The following is a 26,753-nucleotide window of genomic DNA, read 5'->3' as shown; positions in this document are numbered from 1 at the left end:
GTAACCCTTGTTCCCTGAGTAAGGGAACGAGACGCTACGTCATGTTGCCGTACCTCCTGCATGCCTGGAGCGCTTCCTTCAGACATATCACAGAAGCTAGCGTTCTCTGTTTTTGGGCGTGCTTTATAGTCCGCGACGTCGCCCGCCTATGACGTCACGTTCTCTCTCTCATTGGTTGGATACAGTGGTGCTTCACGAACACAAAAACACAGAGGATTCCCATCACGTCAACGACGTAGCGTCTCGTTCCCTTACTCAGGGAACAAGGGTTACACTCGTAACCCAAGACGTTTTTCTGCTTGCAAATTCCTCCATGTAAATATCGAATGCGCAATGGCACGAGCAAAACTACCTTAGTAAAGGGAATGGGAGATGAGACTCCGATTGGTTTATTGCACGTTATGTCCAAAACACAGCCATTATTCATTAAGAGAACAGGGACAACCCTTTAAGATCATGCACCGGGCACGCCGACCATTTTTCCCGTCGTTAAACTAGCAAAAGTGGATTTGGACATGCCCCAAGTGCGCTTTAGACCATGTGCTTAGATTGTTAAAATAAGGCCCCTAGAGTCTCTTGGTGTGTTTAACTAGGCAGATTCAATTCAAGGCAAACATCACTATTATTGTTAGGCCTACTAACTCCTGCTAAATCATTCAACTTAATTCAACTTAAACTTTAATTCCAACTTAAACTTATTTCAATTAACTGCCGAACATTATGTTTATGTTTTTAATCTTGTTTTATTTCAGCTTTATTTCAATTACCAAAAATGACTTTTAAAGGTGCCATTGAACGTTTTTTTTACAAGATATAATATAAGTCTAAGGTGTCCCCTGAATGTGTCTGTGAAGTTGCACCTCAAAATATCCCATATATTTTTTTTTATAAATTTTTTTAACTGCCCATTTTGAGGCATAATTAGAAATGCGCCGATTCAGGCTGCGGCCCCTTTAATTGCTCACTCTCTCCACCCCCTCCCGAGCTCTCGACTCTATCACTGCATAAACAAAGTTCACACAGCTAATATAACCCTCAAAATGGATCTTTACAAAGTGTTCGTCTTGCAGTATGTCTAATCGCATATGTATGGTATTTATTTGGATGTTTGCATTTGTTTCTGAATGAGTTTGTTGGTGCTCCGTGGCTAACGGCTAATGCTGCACTGTTGGAGAGATTTATAAAGAATGAAGTTGTGTTTATGCATTATACAGACTGCAAGTGTTTAAAAATGAAAATAGCGACAGCTCTTGTCTCCGTGAATACAGTAAGAAACGATGGTAACTTTAACCACATTTAACAGTACATTAGCAACATGCTAACGAAACATTTAGAAAGACAATTTACAAATATCACTAAAAATATCATGATATCATGGATCATGTCAGTTATTATTGCTCCATCTGCCATTTTTCACTATTGTCCTTGCTTGCTTACCTAGTCTGATGATTCAGCTGTGCACATCCAGACGTTAATACTGGCTGCCCTTGTCTAATGCCTTGAACATGGGCTGGCATATGCAAATATTGGGGCGTACACCCCGACTGTTATGTATATTTTTTTCCAATCCATTAAGCTTTGTCCCTATAAAGTTAAAGATTGGAATGACTAAATAAGTACGACCTGTCAAAATAAGAAATTTGGACCATTTATGTTTTTTGATTTGCGAGTTTTTGAAGCGTCTCCATGAGAGTTTTGCTTTTTGAAATCAGTGAAAGCTTCTTTCTGCAAACTGCTTGACTTTGTTTTCTCCTTAAATTTAGTATAAATTTGTTTGGTGAATGAGTTCTTGATTGCCTGTCTGTAGAGTAGACAGTAGTCAATGTTGATTGAGGGAAGAATGTGCCATGTCTCAGACTTGAGAGCTCGTGATGACACACGTCCCAGTTGTGGGCTCAGTAACAGCACGGCATAATATGTGCAGTGATGCAGACAGCCTGCGTATCTCTGATTGCCTTGTTCACTCTCACCACAGAGAGTGATGAGGCTGTGAAACGAGGTTGCGTGACGCTTTAGCCCTGAGGCCAGCCGTGTGATAACACTTCCCTCCAAGAATTGATTTGACGTTACAGGATACTTTGAGTTGTCCTTGTGGAATGGTAGATTCCAATAGGGAGACTTTTATTTTGGTCAGGGGGTTTTTGCGCTAAAATTGGTGACCCCCTGAGGGCCACAAGGGGATACTGAGGGATCTGGAGAAAAGTTATGTAGAAAATGTATAAATAAATAATTATGATATATATATATATATGAAAAGATGCACTACCCCACTACACTAAATTTTACTAACCCCAGACTTTTTAACAGAAGTTAATAGTTGCCTTTATCTTTTTGCAAGGAGGTTTCTATTTTTTTGGGGATGTGTGGCACCATAATATTTAGGTTGACAGCCCCTCCTTCTGCATATTTAAATTAGTGGGAAATATGGGACTTGCCTGCAGTTCCATTTCATTTTTGCCTGTCAGTTAAGATGTCAGAACGTGATTTGTTTGATGGCCCAGCTACAATGTCAAATGTAACAAATGTCTTTAAGAATTGCGTCAAATAGTCTGACAAAAAAAACACTGATAATGCATAGTCTGTCAAGTATATGTTACAGCTGTACGTTTCTGACCATTTCTTTATGCGTGTGGGAGGGTATTTGAGGTAAGACATTAGAAGCACAGTGAGTCTTGTTCATTGTCCTACGGAGCAGATGTTCCCAGGGTACACACGGACATACTGCTCCAGGGGGACCAAGCGTGTTAAGGGATAAAAGATCAAGGATCACCACACTTACAGCCTGACAAGGGCTATTACACTCAAAACTGCGTATGACACACCACACCAACATTTTTTGTTGTTGAGTCGAACACAAACACATTTGTATTTGAGCCTATATGAGTAAATAGACAGCTTCATGAAATGAAACATTCCTTGTAATACTTTAGGTTCTGTTCAGTATGATCTCAGGTACGGAGAGTGTGTGTGGCTGCTCTGGGGAAGCTTACCTCAGCTGATTGGATTGTGAGAAAAGTCCTTGAATTACTGAATAGAGCCATTGGGATTAAAGACAAACCTCCAGCAAACTTTCATGATGTGCCACTGTTTTTTTTCCTTCCAATTCCTATTCACAGCTCCTGCATTTTCCAGCACCACATCGGATAACAACCAAGCTTTCTTGGATAACCAGTCTCAGTGGATGAGAGGGATTAGCCTTTTTCATTAAGTGACTGACCCAACCATTCTTTCTATTATAATTTTAAACCCTGAATTACATTTTACAGCCCTCCACAGACCCGGCCTCATGCTCTCTCGCTGCACTTGACCATTATTGTGGAAATGACTCCCTCTGCTGCGAATTGAACCTCCATTTCTCGTCAAGGTCTTACGTCGGATTTCTTTTAACAATCGCAAGGAAACCGTCATCGTATTTGATCTCATATTGGTTTCCCTTTTCAATTTAGTCAATTACTTGCCTTTAAAGGTGCCATAGAATGTTTTTTTACAAGATGTAATATAAGTCTAAGGTATCCCCAGAATGTGTCTCTGAAGTTTCAGCTCAAAATACCCCAAAATTAATTTTTTTAACTGCCTATTTTGGGGCATCATTAACTATGAGCCGATTTATGCTGTGCAGCCCCTTTAAATCTCGTGCTCTCCGCCCCCGGAGCTCGCGCTTGCCTTAAACAGTGCCTAAACAAAGTTTACACAGCTAATATAACCCTCAAATGGATCTTTACAAAGTGTTCCTCATGCATGTGGCATGCATGCTTCGGATTATGTGAATATTGTATACTGTTATATTGTTTACATTTGATTCTGAATGAATTTGAGGCTGTGATCCGTGGCTAACGGCTAATGCTACACTGTTGGAGAGATTTATAAAGAATGAAGTTGTGTTTATGAATAATACAGACTGCAAGTGTTTAAAAATGAAAATAGCGACGGCTCTTGTCTCCATGAATACAGTAAGAAACAATGGTAACTTTAACCACATTTAACAGTACATTAGCAACATGCTAACGAAACATTTAGAAAGACAATTTACAAATATCACTAAAAATATCATGATATCATGGATCATGTCAGTTATTATTGCTTCATCTGCCATTTTTGCTGTTGTCCTTGCTTGCTTACCTAGTCTGATGATTCAGCTGTGCACATCCAGACGTTAATACTGGCTGCCCTTGTCTAATGCCTTTCATAATGTTGGGAACATGGGCTGGCATATGCAAATATTGGGGCGTACACCCCGACTGTTACGTAACAGTTATGTTATGTTGAGATTCGCCTGTTCTTCAGAGGTCTTTTAAACAAATTAGGTTTATATAAGAAGGAGCAAACAATGGAGTTTTAAACTCACTGTATGTCATTTCCATGTACTGAACTCTTGTTATTCAACTATGCCAAGATAAATTAAATTTTTCATTCGAGGGCACCTTTAATGATTGACCTTTGGTTGAAATTGGATTCTTATCTTCGTATTTTCTTGACTAGGGAAAGCTTCTGTGTGCTTTACTGTAACTGAATGTTCTCTGTTCTCCTGTAGGGATTTCTGGACATCGACCTGACGGAGTTTAAGAAGGGTGAGGCGAATGTAACAGGCTTCCAGCTGGTGAACTACGCAAACCCTAATGTCAGTAGGACAGTGCAGCAGTGGATGGACTTTGAAAACAAAGACGCCAAAGTTCCCAAGCGAGGACTGAAGGTGAGGCACTCAATGTAAAGAACAGATATAAAGCTATATAAATTAAATGTACTTCTCATATGTCTTTCTTCATTCTTTATGCAGTATACTGGAGCTCTCACATATGATGGGGTCAAAGTCATGTCCACAGCCTTCCAGAACCTCCGCAGGCAGAGGATAGATATATCTCGCCGTGGAAATGCTGGAGAATGTCTGGCCAACCCACCAGCACCTTGGGGCCAGGGCATTGATATTCAGAGAGCACTTCAACAGGTATCTTGCCCTGCAGGGACTGCACTCAGACATATTTTTGAACGAAGAGTGTTCACAAACATAAACGTTCCATCTGCAAGACTGACACTGGTTCTAATCTATTCTGAGTGCACAAAATGAAAGCACAATAAGCAAATTACATCTTTATTTTGTCTCATAAAGTTCACATTGATTCACCAAAGAGACCATCACAATCAAATGTGACACTGCAGATAATAAAGCCTGTTGGCGATAAACATTTACGCTGGTCCTAACAGCACATGACAAGTTATATTTACAAAGAGAGAGAGAGAGAGAAAGAACACCTGGCTTTGTTGTGTTACCCTTAGGCAAATGTTTGTCTCTTCACCTTGGGCAGCGTATGAATATTTAAGCACAGAACATAGAATTTGGCATACAAGGTTGAGGAGAATTTGTTAGCAGAAACCAAATGTGACTTATTGGAAGTCTTTAGAAATGCCCTCTGTTTGAGAAGCTCTATACAAATTGGTATTTTCTTCCAGTCATATCATGTGTTTCTCCATTTCACTTAACTTAATTATAAGTGTGAGGATGTCCATGCAATGTAGTAGACTCAGTGTGTAGCATTCTTCTTCCAGAGGTAGACTCTGTCTCACAGTTGCCCATGGCTGTGTCTGATGAGAGTCTGATGTGTGCTGGACTGAGGCAATTTGGTCCATCTGTTGGGAGACCGTGGAGATTGATGTTCAACTCGGTCAATTAACTCCATCATTCGGCCTGGGAGACATTCTGTACTGTACACACAGAAGAGGCGCTCTGAGAGATGTACAGCCTTCTGGGGAAGAGTACTTAGAAAAAGAAAGAAAGAAAAAGAAAGAAAGAAAGAAAGAAAGAAAGAAAGAAAGAAAGAAAGAAAGAAAGAAAGAAAGAAAGAAAGAAAGAAAGAAAGAAAGAAAGAAAGAAAGAAAGAGAAGACTGTCATCTTCTCTGTGTTTTTTACTCAGGTTCGGATTGAAGGCTTAACAGGACACATTCAGTTTAACGAAAAAGGACGAAGGACAAACTACACTGTCAGTGTGATGGAGCTCAGGCCGACGGGACCAAAGAAAGTGAGTACTTAAATATCAGGGTAAGGATTATGAAGCCTCTCAATGTGACAGACTGTTTCACACTTCTCAGATGGATTTCTTCACTTGTAGTTTAAACGAAACATTCTCAGAATTTATAAGCTCAAGTATATGGTTATTGTTTCAGCAATTCACTCTGGCCTAACTAAATGAGCTCTGTATTTCATGTAGTGTGTCTTGTGGGATATCTAAGAAAGGTTTCTCATGATGCTCAAGTTCCTGTCCCTGATTTGATCTTTTCTCAGGTGGGTTACTGGAATGAGGATGAGAAATTTGTGAGCACGGCGGCCTACATGCCAGGCAGTAATGATACTTCCGGACTACAGAACCGCACATATATTGTTACCACTATTCTGGTATGTCTTCAAATCGTTTTTGTGATTTACTGGTTTAAAGGGTTAGTTCACCCAAAAATGAAAATAATGTCATTAATTACTCACCCTCATGTCGTTCTACACCTGTAAGACCTTTGTTCATCTTCGTAACACAAATTAAGATATTTTTGATTAAATTTGATGGCCTCTATTGCCAGCAATGTCACTGAACCTGAAAGGTATCCAGAAAGCTAGTAAAGACATATTTAAAACAGTTCATGTGAGTACAGTGGTTCAATATTAATATTATAAAGCGACGATAATACTTTTTGTGCTCCAAAAAAACCCCCAAAATAACAACTTTTCAACAATGTCTAGTGATGGTCGATTTCAAAACACTTTGAAGCTTAATGAATCTTTTGTTCCAAATCAGTGGTTCGGATCGCGTAAACAAAGCCTCGTTACTAAAATCACGTGACTTTGGCACTCCGAACCACTGATTTGGAACAAAAGATTCATAAAGCTTCGGAATGTGTTTTGAAATCGCCCACTAGATATTGTTGAAATCGTTATTTTGGGGGGGAAGGGGGTTTAGCGTACAAAACGTATTCTCGTCGCTTTATAATATTAAGGTAGAACCACTGAACTCACATCTTGAGAGGTTCAGTGACATTGCTGGCAACGGAGGCCTCACTGAGCAATCATCAAAAATATCTTAATTTGTGTTCCGAAGATGAACGAGAATCTTGCGGGTGTAGAACAACATGAGGGTGAGTAATTAATGACTTTATTTTCATTTTTGGGTGATCTAACCCTTTAAGCTTGGCTTGGTCTGAAAACACACTAAATGTTATACTACTGTTCAAAAAAATTGGGGTCAGTAAGATTTTTTTTTTTTTTAAAACAAATGAATACTTTTATTCAACAAGAATGCATTAAACTGATCAAAAGTGGCAGTTCCGACATTTATGTTACAAAAAAAAAAATCAGCATTTCTGAAGGATCATGTGACACTAAAGACTCGAGCAATGGCTGCTACATTTTCAGCTTTGCCATTACAGGAATACATTGCATTTTAAGATATATTTATTAAATATGAATCAGAGCACTGAACTTCTCTGTCGATGGGTGGTCCAGAGTCCAGGCCCCTCTGACCTTCCTAATCTTCCCCCACATTACGCTGCCCCAGGGTCAAATGAAAATACAGGAATTTGGACACAGTCCACCATCTCACAATTGTGCTTTTCCATTTTATTATTTCTTAGAATGGCTGATGCATCACCTCCATGTTTTATCCCTCAGTGTGATGACGGTAATGCTGTTCTGTGCAGATAAAAGCATGAAGACTCTTCTGTGCTCTGTCTGTAAATGAGACATTATTGCTCCTCCAGCCACAGTTTTCATCTTAAACTTAAAGGGGAACCATGGATTGAATTGCCAGCAGTGGACAAAAGATTCATTTTCCTTTTCTTTATCCTCGTTCAGCAGAGATCTTTGGGCTTAGCCTGCGCTTTAGCGATTCTGTCACAAGTTAGGCTTCAGAGGGCATTTATTAACCTTTCATATGTGGACTGCCCGTCTCTTTCCCAGCTAGAGAGAGGGCAAAGTGAGTGGACTGGCCTCCTGATGGAAGGACGTGGGGGGAATAGGGGATAGGGGGAAAAGGCAGTAATGGATCAACGTGTGGGTTTAGCACTAAGCGCTCACAAGGGTGTAGGATGGATTGCAGGAAATAGTCTGAGCTATGCTGTTTGTCCTACAGAGACTGTTTATCAGAGAGGCTGGGAATAGTGGCATCGCCACGGGTGCTCTAAAGAATGATCTGTTTCTCTGAAAGACAGCATGTTCTGTAGGCCATCTCGGAGGTCTGCATTAGCAGGTAATGAGTTGCCACTGTTCAGGTCTGTTTCTAAAATGCATTGGAGCACAGCTGGGTTCAAATGTTTTGTTATACTAAAACATTTGCAGATATGACACAGTTTTCAGGCATTTAGCATTTTAAGGTTTGTTTCTGGAAAAAGAAAAGAAAAATCTATGTGGCTCTATTTGCTTTCAGTGCTAAAACTATGCTGCTCAGCAAGGGATTCTTTTCTATTCTTTATGTCACCTCACTCTATTTTTCTTTCCCTCCTCTTTACGCTCTCATGTTATTTGTTCATTGTGGGCTCCTTAGAAAAGTCCTGTTACTGAGTGAGCTGTCAGCAGGGCCTCAGGTGCCGTTTGTGCTGTAATCTCCCCAGGATGTCCAATCTTTCTGAAAAATCACAATTGAACTGCTAACTCATATTACAGACCTTCCACAAATAGAATCAACCTACACTTTCTACACAATTGATTGCCAGGTCTGTCCCTGATGCTCAAGAAAAGTCATCTGAAAATAAACCTGTCAAGTTCACCATCTTCTATGTAACAAACCACTATTTCTTATTTGCTTCGTCAACTCTTTCTTACCCCAGCTCTCATTGTCTTAAAATATGGTTTCCATAATGCTTACACCATGTCTACTAGCTTACACTAAAACTAAATTGCTGCTATTATAATCAATGGAGCTGTCTACATCAGAAGTTCTCATTTTATCACATCTGGTGCAGTGTGCCTTCAGTTTTACTGCCCAGAAGTGGGCAGGGCTTTAATCAGAAGTGCGTACAATTACTCATTTATGTCTATGGTTTTAAACGTATTTCTTTTTCCTAGTTATCATTAAACAAATATGCCTTGTATAACTCATAAAATAATTGTTTTTTATTATGATTATGATGACATGTATTTAAATATCTTCTAACTGTCAGAGCCGACAGCCTCATAGGCGGTGTTTCGGGAGACCAGAGTTTGAGTCGCAGCTCGGGGACCTTTCTCGATGCCAATAAATAATAATACTACATGTTCAATAAGTTACAGTATGTCAGGACAATCATCCACAACCTCAAATAAGAGGAGTTGGACTCATGGAAAACATGGAAGTCGAAAGAAAATATTGAGCGGTTGAAAATTGTGCTATGCATGCAAAAACAAAACATAAAAAACAGGCTACATAAATGCCATCTCCAAGAGAGTGAAACAGATGTAGCTATCATTTCATACAAGGTTTAAACAAGGTTTTTGTTTAACATTTAAATAGACATATCAGGTATAGAAAATGTGTCGGCTATGATTTAGCATCTTAGTTGATATTACTCTTAACCCCTTAACTGTCACCCCCACTTTTTTTTTTAGACAAGAAAATGCACTATCCAAACTTAAATGGTTGTAATTCAAGAATACTTTGGAGTATAGACAAAAGGCTGGTCTTGTTTTAAAGATGAAATTTGGCAGATTATTGTAGATGTGAAAAAACTTATGTAAGTGAAACAGAAAAAAAGTTATAGAAGTTTATGTTTATGAAAATGTAAAATGTAAAAATATAATATTTTATATTTTACATAAAATATATATTTTACAAAACAAGTTTTACTCTAAAGCTGCAAGGAAATCAAAGCCAAAAATCTGAACAAGTTGTGTTCCAAATTTCAGGTTGATATCTCAAAAAATGAGCTTTCAGTAAGATTTTGTTTGGGCGCAGTACCACACTTTTTCACTAGATGACAACCAAGCTCCATTACTGACCATATAAAGGCGCCTCCATTTCCATATGTGGTTTGAGTGATCTGAACCATATATTTCCATTATTTTCATACAATTTATGAAGTAGATATCCTATATAGAAGTAGTATGGGAATTTTGGCAGAATTTGATATGAATTCAGCCTCTAATAAACATAAAAATAACATGTATGTAGGCCTAGGTTATAGATCGGCGCCACAATCATAAATGTATTTTTTTTCCTATTAAAAACATTTTCAGACCTATTTTTCTCAAAAAATTGAATGGATTTTATCTTTTGAACTCTTGGCATGAAAACAAACATGTTTCAACCAATCTTTAATGATTTTTCATGTTCATTGCAATTTCAAAATAAAGGTCTGAACATGCCTTATGAGTATGAAAATATGCTTGTTGCAAATTGATAAATTACTGCTCCTATGTAATTTATTTTGGAAATCAGTCACCAAATATGTAAACAAGAGATTCTAAGCTTTCAAATGATATATAGTTTGTCAAGATTCGTTTAGGTTTAGTATAGAATATTACTGTTTTAAATATGTAATGGCAAACGTCCCACCTGTGGGACGGTGACAGTTAAGGGGTTTTAATAGAGAGCTGGTTTGGTTTCTGAGAAACGCACAGAGACGTCAACGTGGATTTGATTTGTGATCATGCTGTGTTTATTCCATTCATTTAAATACATGTGTATGATGTATATTTTAGTTGATTTACTCTTGCTAAGACAACAACGCTGCTATTTGATTTGCGCTCAGTTCATTCATAAAGTTTACACTCATTCACATCACACACTCATTATTGCGTAGTGATTTTAGAGGTTTATAGATAATATCATGCTATCTCCTGGCTCACCTGTTATCCAGCAAACACGATTTCATTTTCTAAGCCATTTTCTGTGCCATTTCGAATAAGGTATTTGGCTTCGGGCACATCCTTACTTAAAACCTTCAAACTTAAAACTTTAAAACCATTTCAAACTTTCTGGCTATGCTTTCTCAAGCCAACATCAAAGTTTGTCTACAAACATTTTAATCTAGTTTGCCTTGTTTGTCTTAAATTAAATATGTTTTTACAGACTTGTATATATTTGTGTATTAAAATGTAATAATATGTTATATTACAGAAGTAACAATATATTATAAAAAATGTAAAATACTAAAACATTCATTTGTATACCAAAAGATTTTCATGGAAAATAAAGTAGGATACAGTTATGCAGATATTCTTTTAGTCTTGAATCCCCAATGGTTTTAGAAATATAAATGGTGTAAATATATGTTGTTCACTGTATATGTCCGTCTACCTGTGTGCCCTAACTAGGAATCGCCATATGTCATGCTGAAGAAGAACCACGAGCAGTTTACAGGAAATGATAAATATGAAGGTTACTGTGTGGAACTGGCAGCAGAGATAGCCAAACATGTGGGATACCACTACATGCTCAAGATAGTGGCTGATGGGAAATATGGAGCCAGAGATCCTGAGACTATGATGTGGAATGGGATGGTGGGAGAGCTTGTCTATGGTGTAAGTGCTACATTTTTATTTTCTCGCTACATAAATCCAGACGTGAATATCAGAATGCTAAGGACGAATGCTAAAGAACACAATAGCTTTTATACACTATTTTCAATAGTGTATAAAATGATTCTGTGGTGAAGTAAATACTACATAAAAAACTAATGTAAATTCTACCTGAATAAGTTAGTTCAGGCAATAATAAAAAAAAAAATTAATTCTATATGAGCACTCAATTTAAGCTTGTGTTAATTAAAGAGTAAATATCAACTTTATAATAAAATTAAGTAAAACTCAACTTTCTGATACTAGTGTTCCCTACATGAATAATGAATAAGCATGAATAATTAATATGTTTGCATTTTTCACTGTTTTCCAGCTGTATTTACACTGTTTTATCATTGTTTTTGTATATGTTTAGTAACTTGCCATTTTGTGACATCTGGAGTTAATTTTCTACTCAAAATGACACATTCAAACTCAAAAATTATCCAACGAATGTTATCATTTTGTGTATTGTGTGGCAAGTATTAAGATCTCTGTGTTCAGGTGGATTCCACATTACACCTTTTAAGTAGATAAGTTGTCTACACAATATCTACTGTATTATTTACTTAGATGTTCCAAGTAAAGCATACACTTTAAAAGCATGGCTTAATTCAGTGTTATATTATTTGAACAAAATGTACTTGAAACAGAGTATTGCAAAGTAAACTTCAAGTAGAAATTACTCAACAAACTTTAACTTGCCCAGTTTAAGTTACTTGTTTGCTATGTTAATTTTACTTAACTTAGTTAAGTAGATTTTACTTAATTCCATATGTGACATATACTTTAAAAATATGCATGCAAAAACTTGCAAAAGAGAAATTAAGTAAATCGTTTTTTTCCAGTGTGAGAAAACCAGACCTCATGAGAAAAGGTTTAGCAATTGACCAAAAAGCTTCACATTTTCACCTCAAGTATAAAAACGTGAAATGAGAGAAAAAAATCCTCATGGAGGAGAGGTTAGAGCAGGTCTGCTCTTTATTTATATTGAGAGAAAAAACACCTGTTTCCAATAATGAAATAGGTTGGCCTGTGGCTAGTTGGCCTGTGCCCTAGATTGACCTCTTCCACTGGCTCATGTGTAATTTAAAAACATATTTAACAATATATACTTGGTATTTATTGCAGTAACATCATGTATTCCTCTGTAGAAAGCTGACGTAGCTGTGGCCCCACTGACCATAACCCTTGTCAGGGAGGAAGTCATTGATTTCTCCAAGCCTTTCATGAGCCTCGGCATCTCCATCATGATCAAAAAGCCCACCAAGTCCAAGCCTGGTGTGTTCTCCTTCCTGGACCCTCTGGCCTATGAGATCTGGATGTGTATTGTGTTTGCTTACATCGGTGTGAGCGTGGTGCTTTTCCTAGTCAGCCGCTTTAGTCCCTACGAGTGGCACGCAGATGACTGTGAGGAAGGAGCTGAGCAGAACCCTAACCAGCCCTCCTCGTCTTCCGCCCAACCGGGTCAGGGCCAACAGAACCAGAACCAGCAGAGTCAGGAGCAGACCAATGAGTTTGGCATCTTCAACAGTCTCTGGTTCTCATTGGGAGCTTTCATGCAGCAGGGCTGTGATATCTCCCCCAGGTAAGATGCCAATTTGACTTTTATAGTTCAGTGCTTCTCAACTGGTTTTGCTTCAGGATTTTATAGCGTAACAGTTTATCATTAAACAGTGAACAAAAATGTCTAAATGTGTGTATAAAATTAAACATATCACTCTGATAGGTTATTTGGCAACCAAGTGCTGAGTAAATGAATATTTTACAGAACATATGCTGGATTATTTTTGACTCAGCTTGTTGGGTTTTATACATTAACCCATTTGCTGTTTTTTTTTTAAGACTCCAGTTCATAAATTACAATCTAGATCAATAGACCCCTTAAAAGTTTGTAAACACTGCAACGTTTCCTGGTGGGCAAGGCTTAACTGGAGGCAAAAAGAGACGCTGGATTCAATGTTGACAAGCGTAAGATAGCATGTTTTAGGAGGGATTTATTAAACATAGATGCAGAAGAAGGTTCAGAACTGTCCAAATATGTACAGTCACTGACTCTGCGGGACTGTGACAGCTATTTTTGTAAATTAACTTAAGTTTTGGATATTTCCTAGACAACATATGAATTACTTTCGGGTGGTTCGGGGAATTTTGTCAAGGCTTATTGTCTAATGTAACCTAACGATGGGCTAACTATGATTATGGCTAGCAATGTGGATTATTTTAAGAGACCATTCAAAGGATGGCACACACATCTATCGCTGTATGTTTGTTTAACATTTAAGCTAGCTAGTGCGCTGAAAGTTGGCGACTTTTCACCTATAAAACAGAAACTTGCTGATTTGTACTAGATAAAACCAACACACCATTACATATGCATCGATTATTTTACCTGATATGAAGTGTGCACTGCAAACACAAGTATTATTTATGATCGTCTCCGTCCAGTCTATACGCCGTATTGCTTTCAACCACAATTATCTTTTTGATTTATGTGAAGGAATGTCTGCCGGGATCTGGTAAAACTTTAGTTTTGATGAAATACGATTGGTATCTGATTCACACATATAGGCAGCAACAACATTGCACCTTTTGGGGTCCAGAAAGGTACTAAAGACATCATTAAAACCGTCAATGTGACAACAGTGGTTAAACATAATATTATGAACCGACGAGAATACTTTTTGTGCGCAAAAACAAAACAAAAATAACAACAAATTCAACAAAATTATTCAACAAATTTGTTATTTTCATTAATTCAACAAATTCGTTATTTTCAAATTCATTATTTTCATTAATTATTCAACAAATTCATTATTGTGTTTAAGGCCCAATCCCAATTCTATTTTATACCCCTTTCCCTTACCCCTACGCCTACCCCTTGCCCCTTGAAACAGAGTGTCAAGGGGTAGGGCTGAAAATATTCCCCTAAGAAATGGGACACCACTACTAGACCGTTACACGTAATCATAAGTCGTCGCTAGCTCCTACGTCATAGATGCGCCGATGTTTATCACACACTTCTAAGATGCCATCGATAGCTGTAGTGAGCTCTGTTGCTTGGGCGACAGCTATTTTTACTATTAGTGCACATATCTCACAGTAATCAGGCACAAGCAACATAAACGTTTAACAGATGACTCACTCCCAAAGTTGTTTTGCTGTGTATTTCGATTTCAAGAAACGCTGCTCGTTTTCTGCACGAAAACGTATGAGCCTGCGTTTTTCCTCAGGAGTCCCTACATACAATACTGATGAATAAGCACGCAAACTGAATGCACTTTTTGTTTATATTTATGGACGTAACCACAACAAAACAATACATTAATGAGGCATGCGGCAAAAAGACAAGTTAGCTGCCACCGGATTTGAATTTATGTTGTCAAATCAACGTGGGTTTCAATAAAATATAAAAAAATAAGTTGTGGAACTATCATAAAGTAAAAAACATTAGCGAACTTTTTTCATAGCGATTTTAACAAATCTTTTTTCGGAGAACATAACCGTATACATGAACACAAGATTAAAGGCAACATAAAACAAGTGATTATTTATTACTAAAATACTGTTTACCGTAAGAAAATACTTACATTTATGGGTCTCTCTGCTCGTTCGGTCGGCCATGTTGGAAATTTATCATACCCCTTCGTCTGAAGTGTGGTCCCGAAAAATCTTCGTTTGAAGGGCTACCTGGCCCTTCCCCCTACCCCTTCCCCTCCAACCAAATGAGAATTGGGACACCCCTACCCCTTCACGTGAACGCGCGAAACAAAGGGGAATATGTAAGGGGTAGAATTGGGATTGGACCTAAGTCCGAACGGCGGCTCAGTATTGGCCGGCTCTGGTCACGTGAGCAGCACTACGCATGCGTGTGATACTGCGCCAATACTGAACCCGCGTTCAGACATAAACACTGAAGCTCTGCAATGAAAATAGCATGACCCAATAGACTGAACACAACATAGCATTTTTTTATTCTAGATATTTATTAATTGGTTTATAATTGATTTCTGAAATGATTGGCATTTGTCTAGTTTGGCTTCTACCAGTACCAAGTGACAGATGAATTGCAGCACAATACCATAAAGTTGGTTAGGGCACACACACAGCCTTTGACGTCAGCAGAAAATGACTTTTAGAGAAATTTCCTTTTAGTTGATACGCTGTTTATTTTGCTCTGCTACACTTATATGGTTAGTTGCATTTCATCATGATGCTTCTTCATCATGTCTCATTTTATGTTTCAATTTCAGTTTTGAATGACACAATGGTTCAAAATGGTTCCCTTGCTGAAGATTTTTTAATGTTTGGAGTCTAGTGATTTCTCAGCGGTACTGCTGTTGTGTGGCTCTTGGCAGATTACTGATTTGTGTTTGCAGTTTAGTCATTTCTCATTTGCACAGCTGGTTTGTGGTATATGGCAGTATTTCTGAAGAGTTGCACATCCACTTGGACCAGACACAGCAAGCCTAATGCCACGGTGTGTAATGAGAGAAAGACAGCGGCTCTTTAAAAAGAAGATTAAAGTGCTACACTGGAGCCTTCCACTCTGTGCTGCTGCTGCTGCACAGGGCCAGAGATGAGTGTCTCTCTCTACACAGTTGTTGGACTCTCAAAGGTCACCAATTAAAAACCTAATTAATAGGGGGTGAAGCTGGCAACATGAGGTCAATGGCTGTGGGTTTTTAGGGCACAGGGAGGGACAGTGCAGTATGTCTCCGAGAGAGAAATGTCAACGGCTGAGTTCAGGCACCAGACAACATTCGCACCTGTGGGAAACACATTGAAGTCTTGCTGATGCTTAAAGCTAACATTCCAAATGGATATCCTAGATTCCTGGTTCTGCAATATAACAAAAAATAATCTGATCTGTGAATCTCTTTTAAAAAGTTGAAGAGAGAGTTAAAAATGTGTGGCTGTGGTTGATATAATAGTTTTGTTCCAACATTTAGTGACTTAAATTGCATTCAAGGTATTTGAATTTGTATCCCATTCATACATTTTCTATGAATCATAGGATGTTCTATACTTGCTTCTCAAGATATATGATTTTGGACTAAATTGGAAGCAGGATAACCTGTATCGCAGGTATTAATCCTATAATGCATTGCAAAAATCTAAGTTGGTGGACAATGTAGGAGAAATAGTGAACATAACTTTCAGTAAATTGTCAAAAAAAGAAAATCTAAATTATCAATACAAATAATTCAATGTATTAGAAGGTTACTTATTTTACCTAATATCTGTATGTATTACTGTAATCTTAGCAGCATGTTAACTCCAAACTGTATTGGACTCAATTGAGTCTGCTGTGCACTTTATGTCAGGAGCTGTGTGTATGACAAACGTAATTGATGCCTAGGTCGGACATTTTACATCGATCATTTTTGATGTTCCATTTCTATGTAGACCATAGAGAGCAAGCATTGTGATTAGAACGGAGCTCATATCTTTCGTTTTTTTTTGCAGTTTTGCCTGTGGATGTTATTTCATCAATATAGCAATAATTGTACCTTTCCTTTTTTGGAGGGGACAATTACTACCATAAGTATAATTACAAATGGGTACGTTGGCAGGGAGTCATTAAAAATCTGAGATGTGATGAGTAAATCATAAGTTCAGTTTCATAGGTAAAATCTCTCACACCTTTTAATGTGGGTTTTACGTTCAGCAGCGCCTGTATGGAAGCATGCACTTTACTTACCTTGAGTGCTCGCTTTTTGGTCTTAATATTATTATTATTATGTAATTTTTTTGTCTACAAAATAGACAGAGCAAAAAAGAGAGCAGTTGTGTTAATGCATAGAATCTGGCTGTTTTGCACAAGATAGTTTGTGTTGACATAATGGTTGGGTGTCACTGTCCACACACGCACATATTTAAATCTGCTAAGGGCTAATAATGGAACAGCAGTTTTAAAAAGTAATTTTTCACTACTATTTACAACAGGATCCACTACTAAAAGTTAAAGTAGAAGTATAATGAACTACGCAGAAAGCATTTTGAGCAGCACGTTTATAATTACCCAAAAGTCAAACATAGTTCACCCCTTATGCATGTTATCACGTCCGTCAAAATCTTAGGCTGGTTGTCGGTTGGAATATTAGAAATAAAAAAAAATTGACATCACTTCACTGAATACTTATTGGCTAAGAAAGAAATAATTATTACCATATAAATTTTTTTTTTTAAATCCACATTATTTGAATATCACAACATCGATGCCTGTCAAAAAATAAAGTGCACAATACACTGTAGTATTTACGAGAAGCAGAGGTCCAGAGAGTACACGCATTTCCTGAAAAACGTACAATACTAGATGTTTTGACTATGTCATTGCTTTCCAAGAAGAGGGTAAAAATGGTGGCGCGAGCTGCTTTAAAATGCTGTCTGTCAGAGTCGATAACGTGAATAAGGGGAAATTCTTCACAACGCATTCTAAAGAGAATAAACCGGGTTAGTTAACATCTTTCAACGTGTTGGTTTTGACTGATGTTTTTTATGCACAAACTACCCATTCTGATTCTGTCAGCACTGGTTGCAAATAAAGAGGAATGAACAGATCTAAATGTAGCAGTTTAGAATTTTAATTACAAAGAACTCAGGAACTATAAAGGGAACAAAACAACCAAATGATAAGAACTGAAAATGAACTGTAATAAACATAGGGCTTAAATACACAGAACAAATTAATCAACAAAATGAATATCAGGTGCACAAATTAATAAAATGAAAAAGCATTTAGAAACAAACTGAAAACTAGGACACAGAACTAAAACACATGACAAACCTACCCAAAACAGAAACAAACCCAGACCATAAACCTTACAAATTCTGAAATTTCTGATTTGAATATTTCCAATAATTTTCTATTCTTTTTTTTTTTTTAACTGTTGAGTGATCTTGAGATGAGTCACTGTAGACTCTCATATGCTGATGTTATATATATTATAATCTTTACAGGTGATTTTAAAAAAAAATGTTATTAATGTTGAAAACCTTTGCTGCTTAATATATTTGGGCATACTTTTTTCAAGATTCTTTGATAAATGAAAAGTTCCAAAGAACAGCATTATATATATATATATATTTTTTTTTTTTGTTGTTGTTCAACATATTGCATCCTTGTAAAAGTATTAATTAAATTAAAGTATTAATTTCTTTAAGAAAAAACAAATCTTACTAACCAGTAGTGTATACATTATATTATGTGAAGTTCCTAATTTAGGTAGGAGTGAGCTCATCTAATCTTCCAATCAACAGCCAGAGTATATAAACAGCTACTTACCTCTCTTCAGTCTCAGCTGTTCCAGCATCCCTCCACCTCCCCAAACTCCACCTTCATTTCAGGTACCTTGCCCTATGTAATCATATCCTATATTTATTGATTTATTTATTATTTAGCTCCAAGATTCCAGCCAAAGTGAAAACTAATCGCCATAATGGTCAATTAAACACTCTTATTTACACTATTAAGGCCCGTTTTCACTAATAACGATAACTATAAAGATAACGAAAAAGATATAGTTCTAAAAAACATTCTACATATAAAAGAATAGCACTGTCCACACTACAGCTATAACGAAACTGTATAGAGAAACTGTATTGTTAGGATGACTTTCAGATTTTTTTCCAACTGTTGAACGATATATAACACTGACAGCCAATCAGAATCAAAGACTATAGAATAACACAAGACGTGTCACTCGTATTGTTTTGAATGGGAGAAAGTGTAACGCGCAATATGGTGGAATAAGTCCCGCCTTCTAAATAAGAGCCAATCGCTGACTGGTAAAGTCATCGCATCACTTCAGCAGCCGTTAGAATCACCGGATTCTATAGAAACAGTCAGACGCGCGCCCCAGAAGAGGTCTGGGTCATTTAGGTCTGCGCATGCGCATTAGCTTGATCCAGCCTGAAAAATAGTTTTTTTGTCATGATTCGAGCGTTTAGAAACTAAATTTATGAGCCGGTTGTTGTTAGATTTCATTGGTGATTTCAAATATGAAATTAAATCGTAAGGTTGGCGAACAGTTTTGGAGAATTTGATGTTTTCCCATTCAAAGAGATTGCATGATGCCCAGTATGCCCGAGAGGCGTTTCAAAGATGCCCGCCGAGTGAAATGACTTGTCTTAAAGGGACTTTGTCAGAATCCATTCTAATTTAAGGGACCGCACATTTAAAATGGCAGACAACCTTGCGTAGAAGTTAATCGCTGAGGTCCAGAAAAAGCCACCACTGTTTGACAAGTCAAACCTCCTTTTCAAGGATACTTGAGAGAAAATGGATATATGGAAAAACAATCGATCATACCCTCGGAATAAATGGTGAGGAGTATTAACGGAGATGAGATCATTATGCCAGGTTAGCAAACAGTGTAACATAAAATTACCTCAGGTATTCAGCGCTAGTTTCAACAACATGTTGTCTTGCTTCTATTGAAGTTGCAGTGAAAAAGACTAGGCGTAGTTTTTATTCCACTATATTGACTTTGTCAGCTATATTCATTGTTAGATTAGATCGATTACACTAGCTATTTACTCAAAACATAGCACGCTGAGGACATCTGCTGGTTAAAGCCGTGTAAATGCAACAAGAACAGCAAAAACATGTTGTACACACCTTTGAAACCGCAGCGCGTGAGCTAAGAATTAACAGACTATTATCGTTCGTTGGTGTGGACACAAATATATTTATCGTTATAGTTATCTTTAGAATTATCATTCTTGGTGTGAACAGGCCTTCATCCCACAATCCAGTGCTATAAGGTAATATATGGTTTCTGTTTTTTTTTTTTTTTTGACAGGTAATTTGCTGTGTTGGTATGGAAAATGACCTTAACCCTCACTGATTCTCAGTGATAAGCCTTGTACAATCCTGCAGTGTACAGTGTGTCAGACAGCATATCAGAACTTACAGGCACTATATGTCTCTGTTAGCTCCTATATGAATTGATCGTTCTGTCTCAGCAGTGGTGCTCAAATGTCAGCGGTGTGAGAGAGAGAGCAGCACTCCGCTTTCCTGTGGATGTCTCCTGTGATGGGGCACAGAGAGGCTTCAGAGGATCTTAATTAGACTGTGTCATTTCTCCCTGTCATTTTTTCGCCGTGACTCAGACTCTGTAGAGTGGAATCGACAGTGTTGTAGTGATTATACCTTCTCTCTCCTTGTCACTGAAGTTCTATAAACAAGCGAGGACAGGTTGCGGATAGCGTGTCCGCATTGCGGGTGAACATGTTTCACCGTCTAGAACACGTCACCTCAGACATTGCTGTATGAGCAGACATGCATGACTGGATATTCACAGTTCTGTTTGTGTGATGACATTTAATTAGTGGCGAGAGGAGAGAGTGGACGCAGCATACAGTGGGTGCGGCAGCAGCATTAACGACTTCCATTATGCTGCTTTAATCATGGGTAGACAGAGCCCCTTTCCTCTGTGATCATCTGCATGTGAATTTACAGACTTACTCCTCCTGTCTAATGAGCAATGATTGGTTGAATGGTGAGTAGTCTGGCTGCTTGATGTTAACAGTCAGACTATGGTTTGCCCCTTTGTGTGCTATTTATTCTTTGGGAGAAAAAATCCTTGTTCAAATGTCAGACCTGTCACTCAAACCTCCCCATCAGGCCTAATTTATGCAAGCCACTCAAGATAATGTTTATCTCCTCACACAGGTGGGCCCGCAATCTCACTGTCCTTCTCTTCTCTTCTCTTCTCTTCTCTTCTCTTCTCTTCTCTTCTCTTCTCTTCTCTTCTCTTCTCTTCTCTTCTCTTCTCTTCTCAATATTATACATAATGGAGATATAATTCATCTTGAAGTTTTACTGAGTGTTAACAATGAGATTATGTGGTTTTTATAATCAATTAACACTACTTTTGTCAGTTTTTACAAGATGGACAAAATTGGTCACCAAAAAAGTCATTTGGTTTAACCAAAATTTTGGTTTTACCGAATGACACTTTTGGTTATACCGAATGATATTTTCAAACAATTTTAACGGGCTGATATCTATCTACTTAGCTTGCTAGCTAGGTAACAAAAGGACAGTCAAACATTTTATATTTAGTACAAATTTTTAAAATATTACAACATTTTCCATGTTTTATAGCGGTTGTACCGAATGACCTGATGTTTCGGGACATGCCTATGAGCAAGTGAAAACATTAATTTTTCAAATAGTTAAGAGAGAGTTCATGACCATGTGGTCCTTTGCAGGTGTCTGAATGATGTTACATCCTGTCACATGATATTGACTGCATGTCTTGATCCAAAATGGTCCCTTTACATTGGTTACTCCGAATGACATCAATGAAATTAATTTTTCCGGACGTTTTTTCTTATATGAAAGCAACGACTTCTACACATAATTTTAATAACATTTAATAACATTTTGCACATTATGTCGATATATGATGTTATAAAATCATGCCAGAATAAAAAATATATTCATTTATTACATTATAAGATATTTTAATCACAAACAAAATGGCTGTATTGGCCTTTGGATGGTTAAACCGAATGACCTTTAACACTTCAAAATCTTTAAAATTATATGTAGCAAAGTACAATTAAAACCTTTTAGATTCAGTAAAATAGATCTAGTTGTACTACCATACATACTTTGGATGTCATATCTTTGCTTTTTATTATTATTAAGGCGTTTGGACACAAAATTGACCCGTCATGTCTTTGATCCATATATTGCATTTGATAAGAAATAGAAGAAAAAAACAAGTCAAATTGTGAAATACTATTACAATTTAAATTAGCTGCTTTCTATTAATTTATTCATGTGATGGAAAAGCTGAATTTTCAGCATCATTACTCTAGTCTTCAGTGGTGTTTGTTTGTTGCTTAAGAAACCCTTATTATTTTTATCAGTGTTGAAAACAGTTGTGCTGCTTAATATTTTAATGGAAACCTTGACATATTTTTCAGGATGCATATGATCATAAGAACAGCATTTATTTGAAACAGCAATCTTTTGTAACATTTTTGTAACATCATCCCAACCACTTCATGGATTCATAGACTCTGGCAGGAGTCTCCCATAGTCCCCAGAAAGGAATGGCATGCTCTCACTTACAGAGCACATCATCCCTTGTCTCATGCTTGGTTTACTCCTCTGACCTCCGCTGTACCTCCCTCATTCCTGCTCCTTTAGTCTTTATTTCTTTGTCTTTCTATGTTCCAGAATCTCACAGTGGGTGGGTTCAGGTTATCTGTACTAAGAGCAGAAGCTATCTAGTTGTTGAGTGGTTAATGGACCCTCTCACACTGATGATGGCTCTCACAGGACAAGGATCTTTTCCACATCTCCCAGCACCCTGCCCACAATGGCATATCAAAAGTCATCTATTGCCATTACTCCAACACACACACAACTGCTCTTTAGTGGCCCACATCACACCTGCTACAGTGATTAACACTGTAGAGGATAAAATATCGCTCTTATCATTTTCAGATGGTTTTCATGTACAAACCTGATTCCAAAAAAGTTGGGACACTGTACAAATTGTGAATAAAAACAGAATGCAATGATGTGGAAGTTTCAAATTTCAATATTTTATTCAGACTACAACATAGATGACATATCAAATGTTTAAACTGAGAAAATGTATCATTTTAAGGGAAAATATGTTGATTTTAAATTTCATGGCATCAACACATCTCAAAAAAGTTGGGACAAGGCCATGTTTATCACTGTGTGGCATCCACTCTTCTTTTTATAACAGTCTGCAAACGTCTGGGGACTGAGGAGACAAGTTGCTCAAGTTTAGGAATAGGAATGTTGTCCCATTCTTGTCTAATACAGGCTTCTAGTTGCTCAACTGTCTTAGGTCTTCTTTGTTGCATCTTCCTCTTTATGATTAGGGCTGGGCGATGTATCGAATGCTTTTGTCACGTGCATTTCTTCAGTAAAGCCGGTTCCCTGATTACCGCTAAATCGCCATCACCTGCTTTCAAATGAAGCGGCATTTAATAGACAGAGCCGTAGTTCACTGATAAGCCACGCAATATCGCGTTCAATATCGATGGCGATACATATCGATATTTAACGCGATATTGCGTGTCTTATTATCTTATCTAATTGTAGTATGCAGTATGTGGTCTGGCATTGTCATGTTGGAAAATGCAAGGTCTTCCCTGAAAGAGACGACGTCTAGATGGGAGCATATGTTGTTCTAGAACTTGGATATACCTTTCAGCATTGATGGTGCCTTTCCAGATGTGTAAGCTGCCAATGCCACACGCACTCATGCAACCCCATACCATCAGAGATGCAGGCTTCTGAACTGAGTGCTCTTTAGTCTGGATGACATGGCGTCCCAGTTTTCCAAAAAGAACTTCAAATTTTGATTTGTCTGACCACAGAGCAGTTTTCCACTGTGCCACAGTCCATTTTAAATGAGCCTTGGCCCAGAGGAAACGCCTGCGCTTCTGGATCATGTTTAGATATGGCTTCTTTTTTGACCTATAGAGTTTTAGCCGGCAACGGCGAATGGCACAGTGGATTGTGTTCACCGACAATGTTTTCTGGAAGTAATCCTGAGCCCATGTTGTGATTTCCATTACAGTAGCATTCCTGTATGTGATGCAGTGCCGTCTAAGGGCGCGAAGATCACGGGCATCCAGTATGGTTTTCCGGCCTTAACCCTTACGCACAGAGATTGTTCCAGATTCTCTGAATCTTTGGATGATATTATGCACTGTAGATGATAACTTCAAACTCTTTGCAATTTTTCTCTGAAAAACGTCTTGGGTTACGAGTGTAACCCTTGTTCCCTGAGTAAGGGAACGAGACGCTACGTCAGTGACGTGATGGGAATCCTCTGCATTTTTGTGTTCGTGAAGCACTATTGTATCTAACCAATGAGAGAACGCGACGTCAGAGGCGGGTGACGTCACGAACCGGAACCTATAAAGCATGCCCCGAAACAAAGAACGTTAGCTTCTGTGACATGTCTGAAGTAAGCGCTCCAGCAGAACCACATATGTCATTAATGGATACTCCTGACATTAAGGCCTTTGAGGCCGCCATACCCCTAGTCGAGTGAACACGGACAGCTAATGGAGATGGCTGTCCGGCCCCCTCATAAGCAAGTGAGATAGCCTCGACCACCCACTTGCTCATTCTCTGCTTAGATGCTGGACCTCCTTTCTAATGAGACCCATAAAACACACAAACAATTTATCTGTTTTTCCCCACAGGGCAGCTCTGTGGACATATGCATCTAAAGCCCTCACTGGACAGAGCAGATTGAGTTTCTCCTGATCCGAATTTGTAAATGGAGGAAGATGGAAGGCCTAAAGTACGATGGAACCTGGGACTTTGGTGGGGACCTTAGGCATATAGCCTGGTCTAGTGTGCAGGAACGCTTTGACCATTCCAGGTGCAAATTCCAAACACAAAGAAGCAGCTGAAAGTGCTTGAAGATCTCCTATTCTTTTAAGAGATGAAATAGCCAGTAGAAATATGGTCTTTAAGGGTGAGGAATTTCTCTGAAACTTCCTCTAGTGGTTCGAAGGGAGCCTCGGCTAACCCTTCTAATACCACGGCCGAGTCTCAGGCCAGAGTCTTTGTAGGTACTGAAGGCCCCAGCCTCAGAGTACCACGGAGGAAGCGTATAAAAAAGGGGGTCTCGACCTACCGAGGAATCCCCCAGAGGACTATGGCCAAAAATGGCCGCATACACTTCCTCGTGGAGGGAGCTCTGGAGTGGAGTATGGTCTCCACAACCTCAGTTGGGAGAGCAGCATGTATGAGCCTGGCCCCCTCAGAGGCCAGGCCCACAGTCTCCATAGTTCTGGGCATGGATGAATTATCATGCTGCCCGCTTGAGACAGGAGGTCCTGCCTGAGAGGAAGCTCCATCAGGGAGCCATCTCCAGAACTCCCGGGAGCAGAGCGAACGGGGAAATGCATACAGACGCAGCCTCGGCCACATCTGTACCATGGCATCCAGACCCAGTGGTGCTGAATGAGATAGGGAGAACCACAGTGGACACCGGATTGATTCCCCTGAAGCAAATAGGTCGATTTCAGCTCGACCAAAGTTTTCCAAAGTGAGCTCCACACCTCAGTATGGAGACTCCATTCCCCGGGCCTCGGCCCCTGCCTCGACAGGGCGTCTGCTCCCACATTTTAATGCCCTCAGGTCTGGGAAGAAGTATTTTACTGCAAGAAATACCGCCATCATTTCCAGCCGATTTAAGTGCCAGGAACTGATGGTCCTCCCAGAGACCCTGAGCTGAGCGACCACTCATGATCGCCCCCCAGCCCATGAGAGAAGCATCCGTCGTAAGCATTACGCGACGACGAGAAGTCCCAAACATGGGTTCTGGGACAGGAACCAAGGCTTTTACCACATGACCAGATCACGAAGGCATCGCCGCGTGACTTTTGATCTTGCGAAAAGGATTTCCCTTCGGAGAAAACCCCTTGGTCCTGAGCCACCACTGTAATAGTCTCATGTGCAGAAGGCCAAAAGTTATCACGTTGGACGCAGCTGCCATAAGACCCAACAGTCTCTGAAACTTTTACAGTGAATGACTGGTCAAGAGAGACCACCGTTGTGTTGTCCGTACGGACCAACACGTGGTGGCCCCTCAGGTCTGGGAGGAAGTGTTTCAATTCTAGAGACACCGCCATCATCTCCAGCCGATTTATGTGCCAGGAGAGCTGATGGTCCTCCCTTAGACCCTGAGCCGAGCGACCACTCATGATCGCCCCCCAGACCGTGAGGGAAGCATCTGTCGTAAGCATCACGCGACGACAAGGAGTTCCCAGCACGGGTCCCTGGGACAGGAACCAAGGCTTTTTCCACATGACCAGAGCACAAAGGCATCGCCGCGTGACTTTGATCATGTGAAAAGGATTTCCCCTCAGGGAAAACCCCTTGGTCCTGAGCCACCACTGTAAGGGTCTCATGTGCAGAAGGCCAATAGTAATAACGTTGGACGCAGCTGCCATCAGGCCCAACAGTCTCTGAAACTGTTTTACAGTGAGTGACTGGCCTAACTTCACCCCATTCACGGCTCCGAGAATGGAATTCACACGAGCAGGAGACAGCTGCGCCTGCATTGTGGTAGAATCCCAGATAACTCCTAAATAGTTTGCAATCTGACTCGGAACCAGCACACTCTTTTTGGCATTGAGCCTCAGCCCAAGCTTTTCCATGTGCGACAGAACAACATCTCGATGTTGAACTGCCAACTGTTCTGTTTGAGCTAATATCAA

At 39.0% G+C, this 26,753-nt stretch overlaps 1 protein-coding gene across 1 annotated transcript in view; it reads left to right on the top strand.

The window, feature by feature from the left end:
- Positions 1-26,753, top strand: part of gria1a (glutamate receptor, ionotropic, AMPA 1a) — a 101,173-nt gene that overhangs the window by 49,248 nt on the left and 25,172 nt on the right. Inside the window, exons 6-11 of the mRNA XM_067387587.1 lie at positions 4,532-4,690; positions 4,775-4,942; positions 5,908-6,012; positions 6,276-6,386; positions 11,265-11,471; positions 12,662-13,095. Coding sequence (XP_067243688.1) covers positions 4,532-4,690; positions 4,775-4,942; positions 5,908-6,012; positions 6,276-6,386; positions 11,265-11,471; positions 12,662-13,095 — 1,184 coding nt within the window. The remainder of the gene's footprint in view (positions 1-4,531; positions 4,691-4,774; positions 4,943-5,907; positions 6,013-6,275; positions 6,387-11,264; positions 11,472-12,661; positions 13,096-26,753) is intronic.

This window comes from Chanodichthys erythropterus, chromosome 1 (genome assembly GCF_024489055.1).
Source record: "Chanodichthys erythropterus isolate Z2021 chromosome 1, ASM2448905v1, whole genome shotgun sequence".
In the NCBI taxonomy this organism is placed as follows: Eukaryota; Metazoa; Chordata; class Actinopteri; order Cypriniformes; family Xenocyprididae; genus Chanodichthys; species Chanodichthys erythropterus.
Note: the sequence above shows the minus strand (reverse complement) of the source record. Positions and strands in the feature narration are given on the sequence as shown.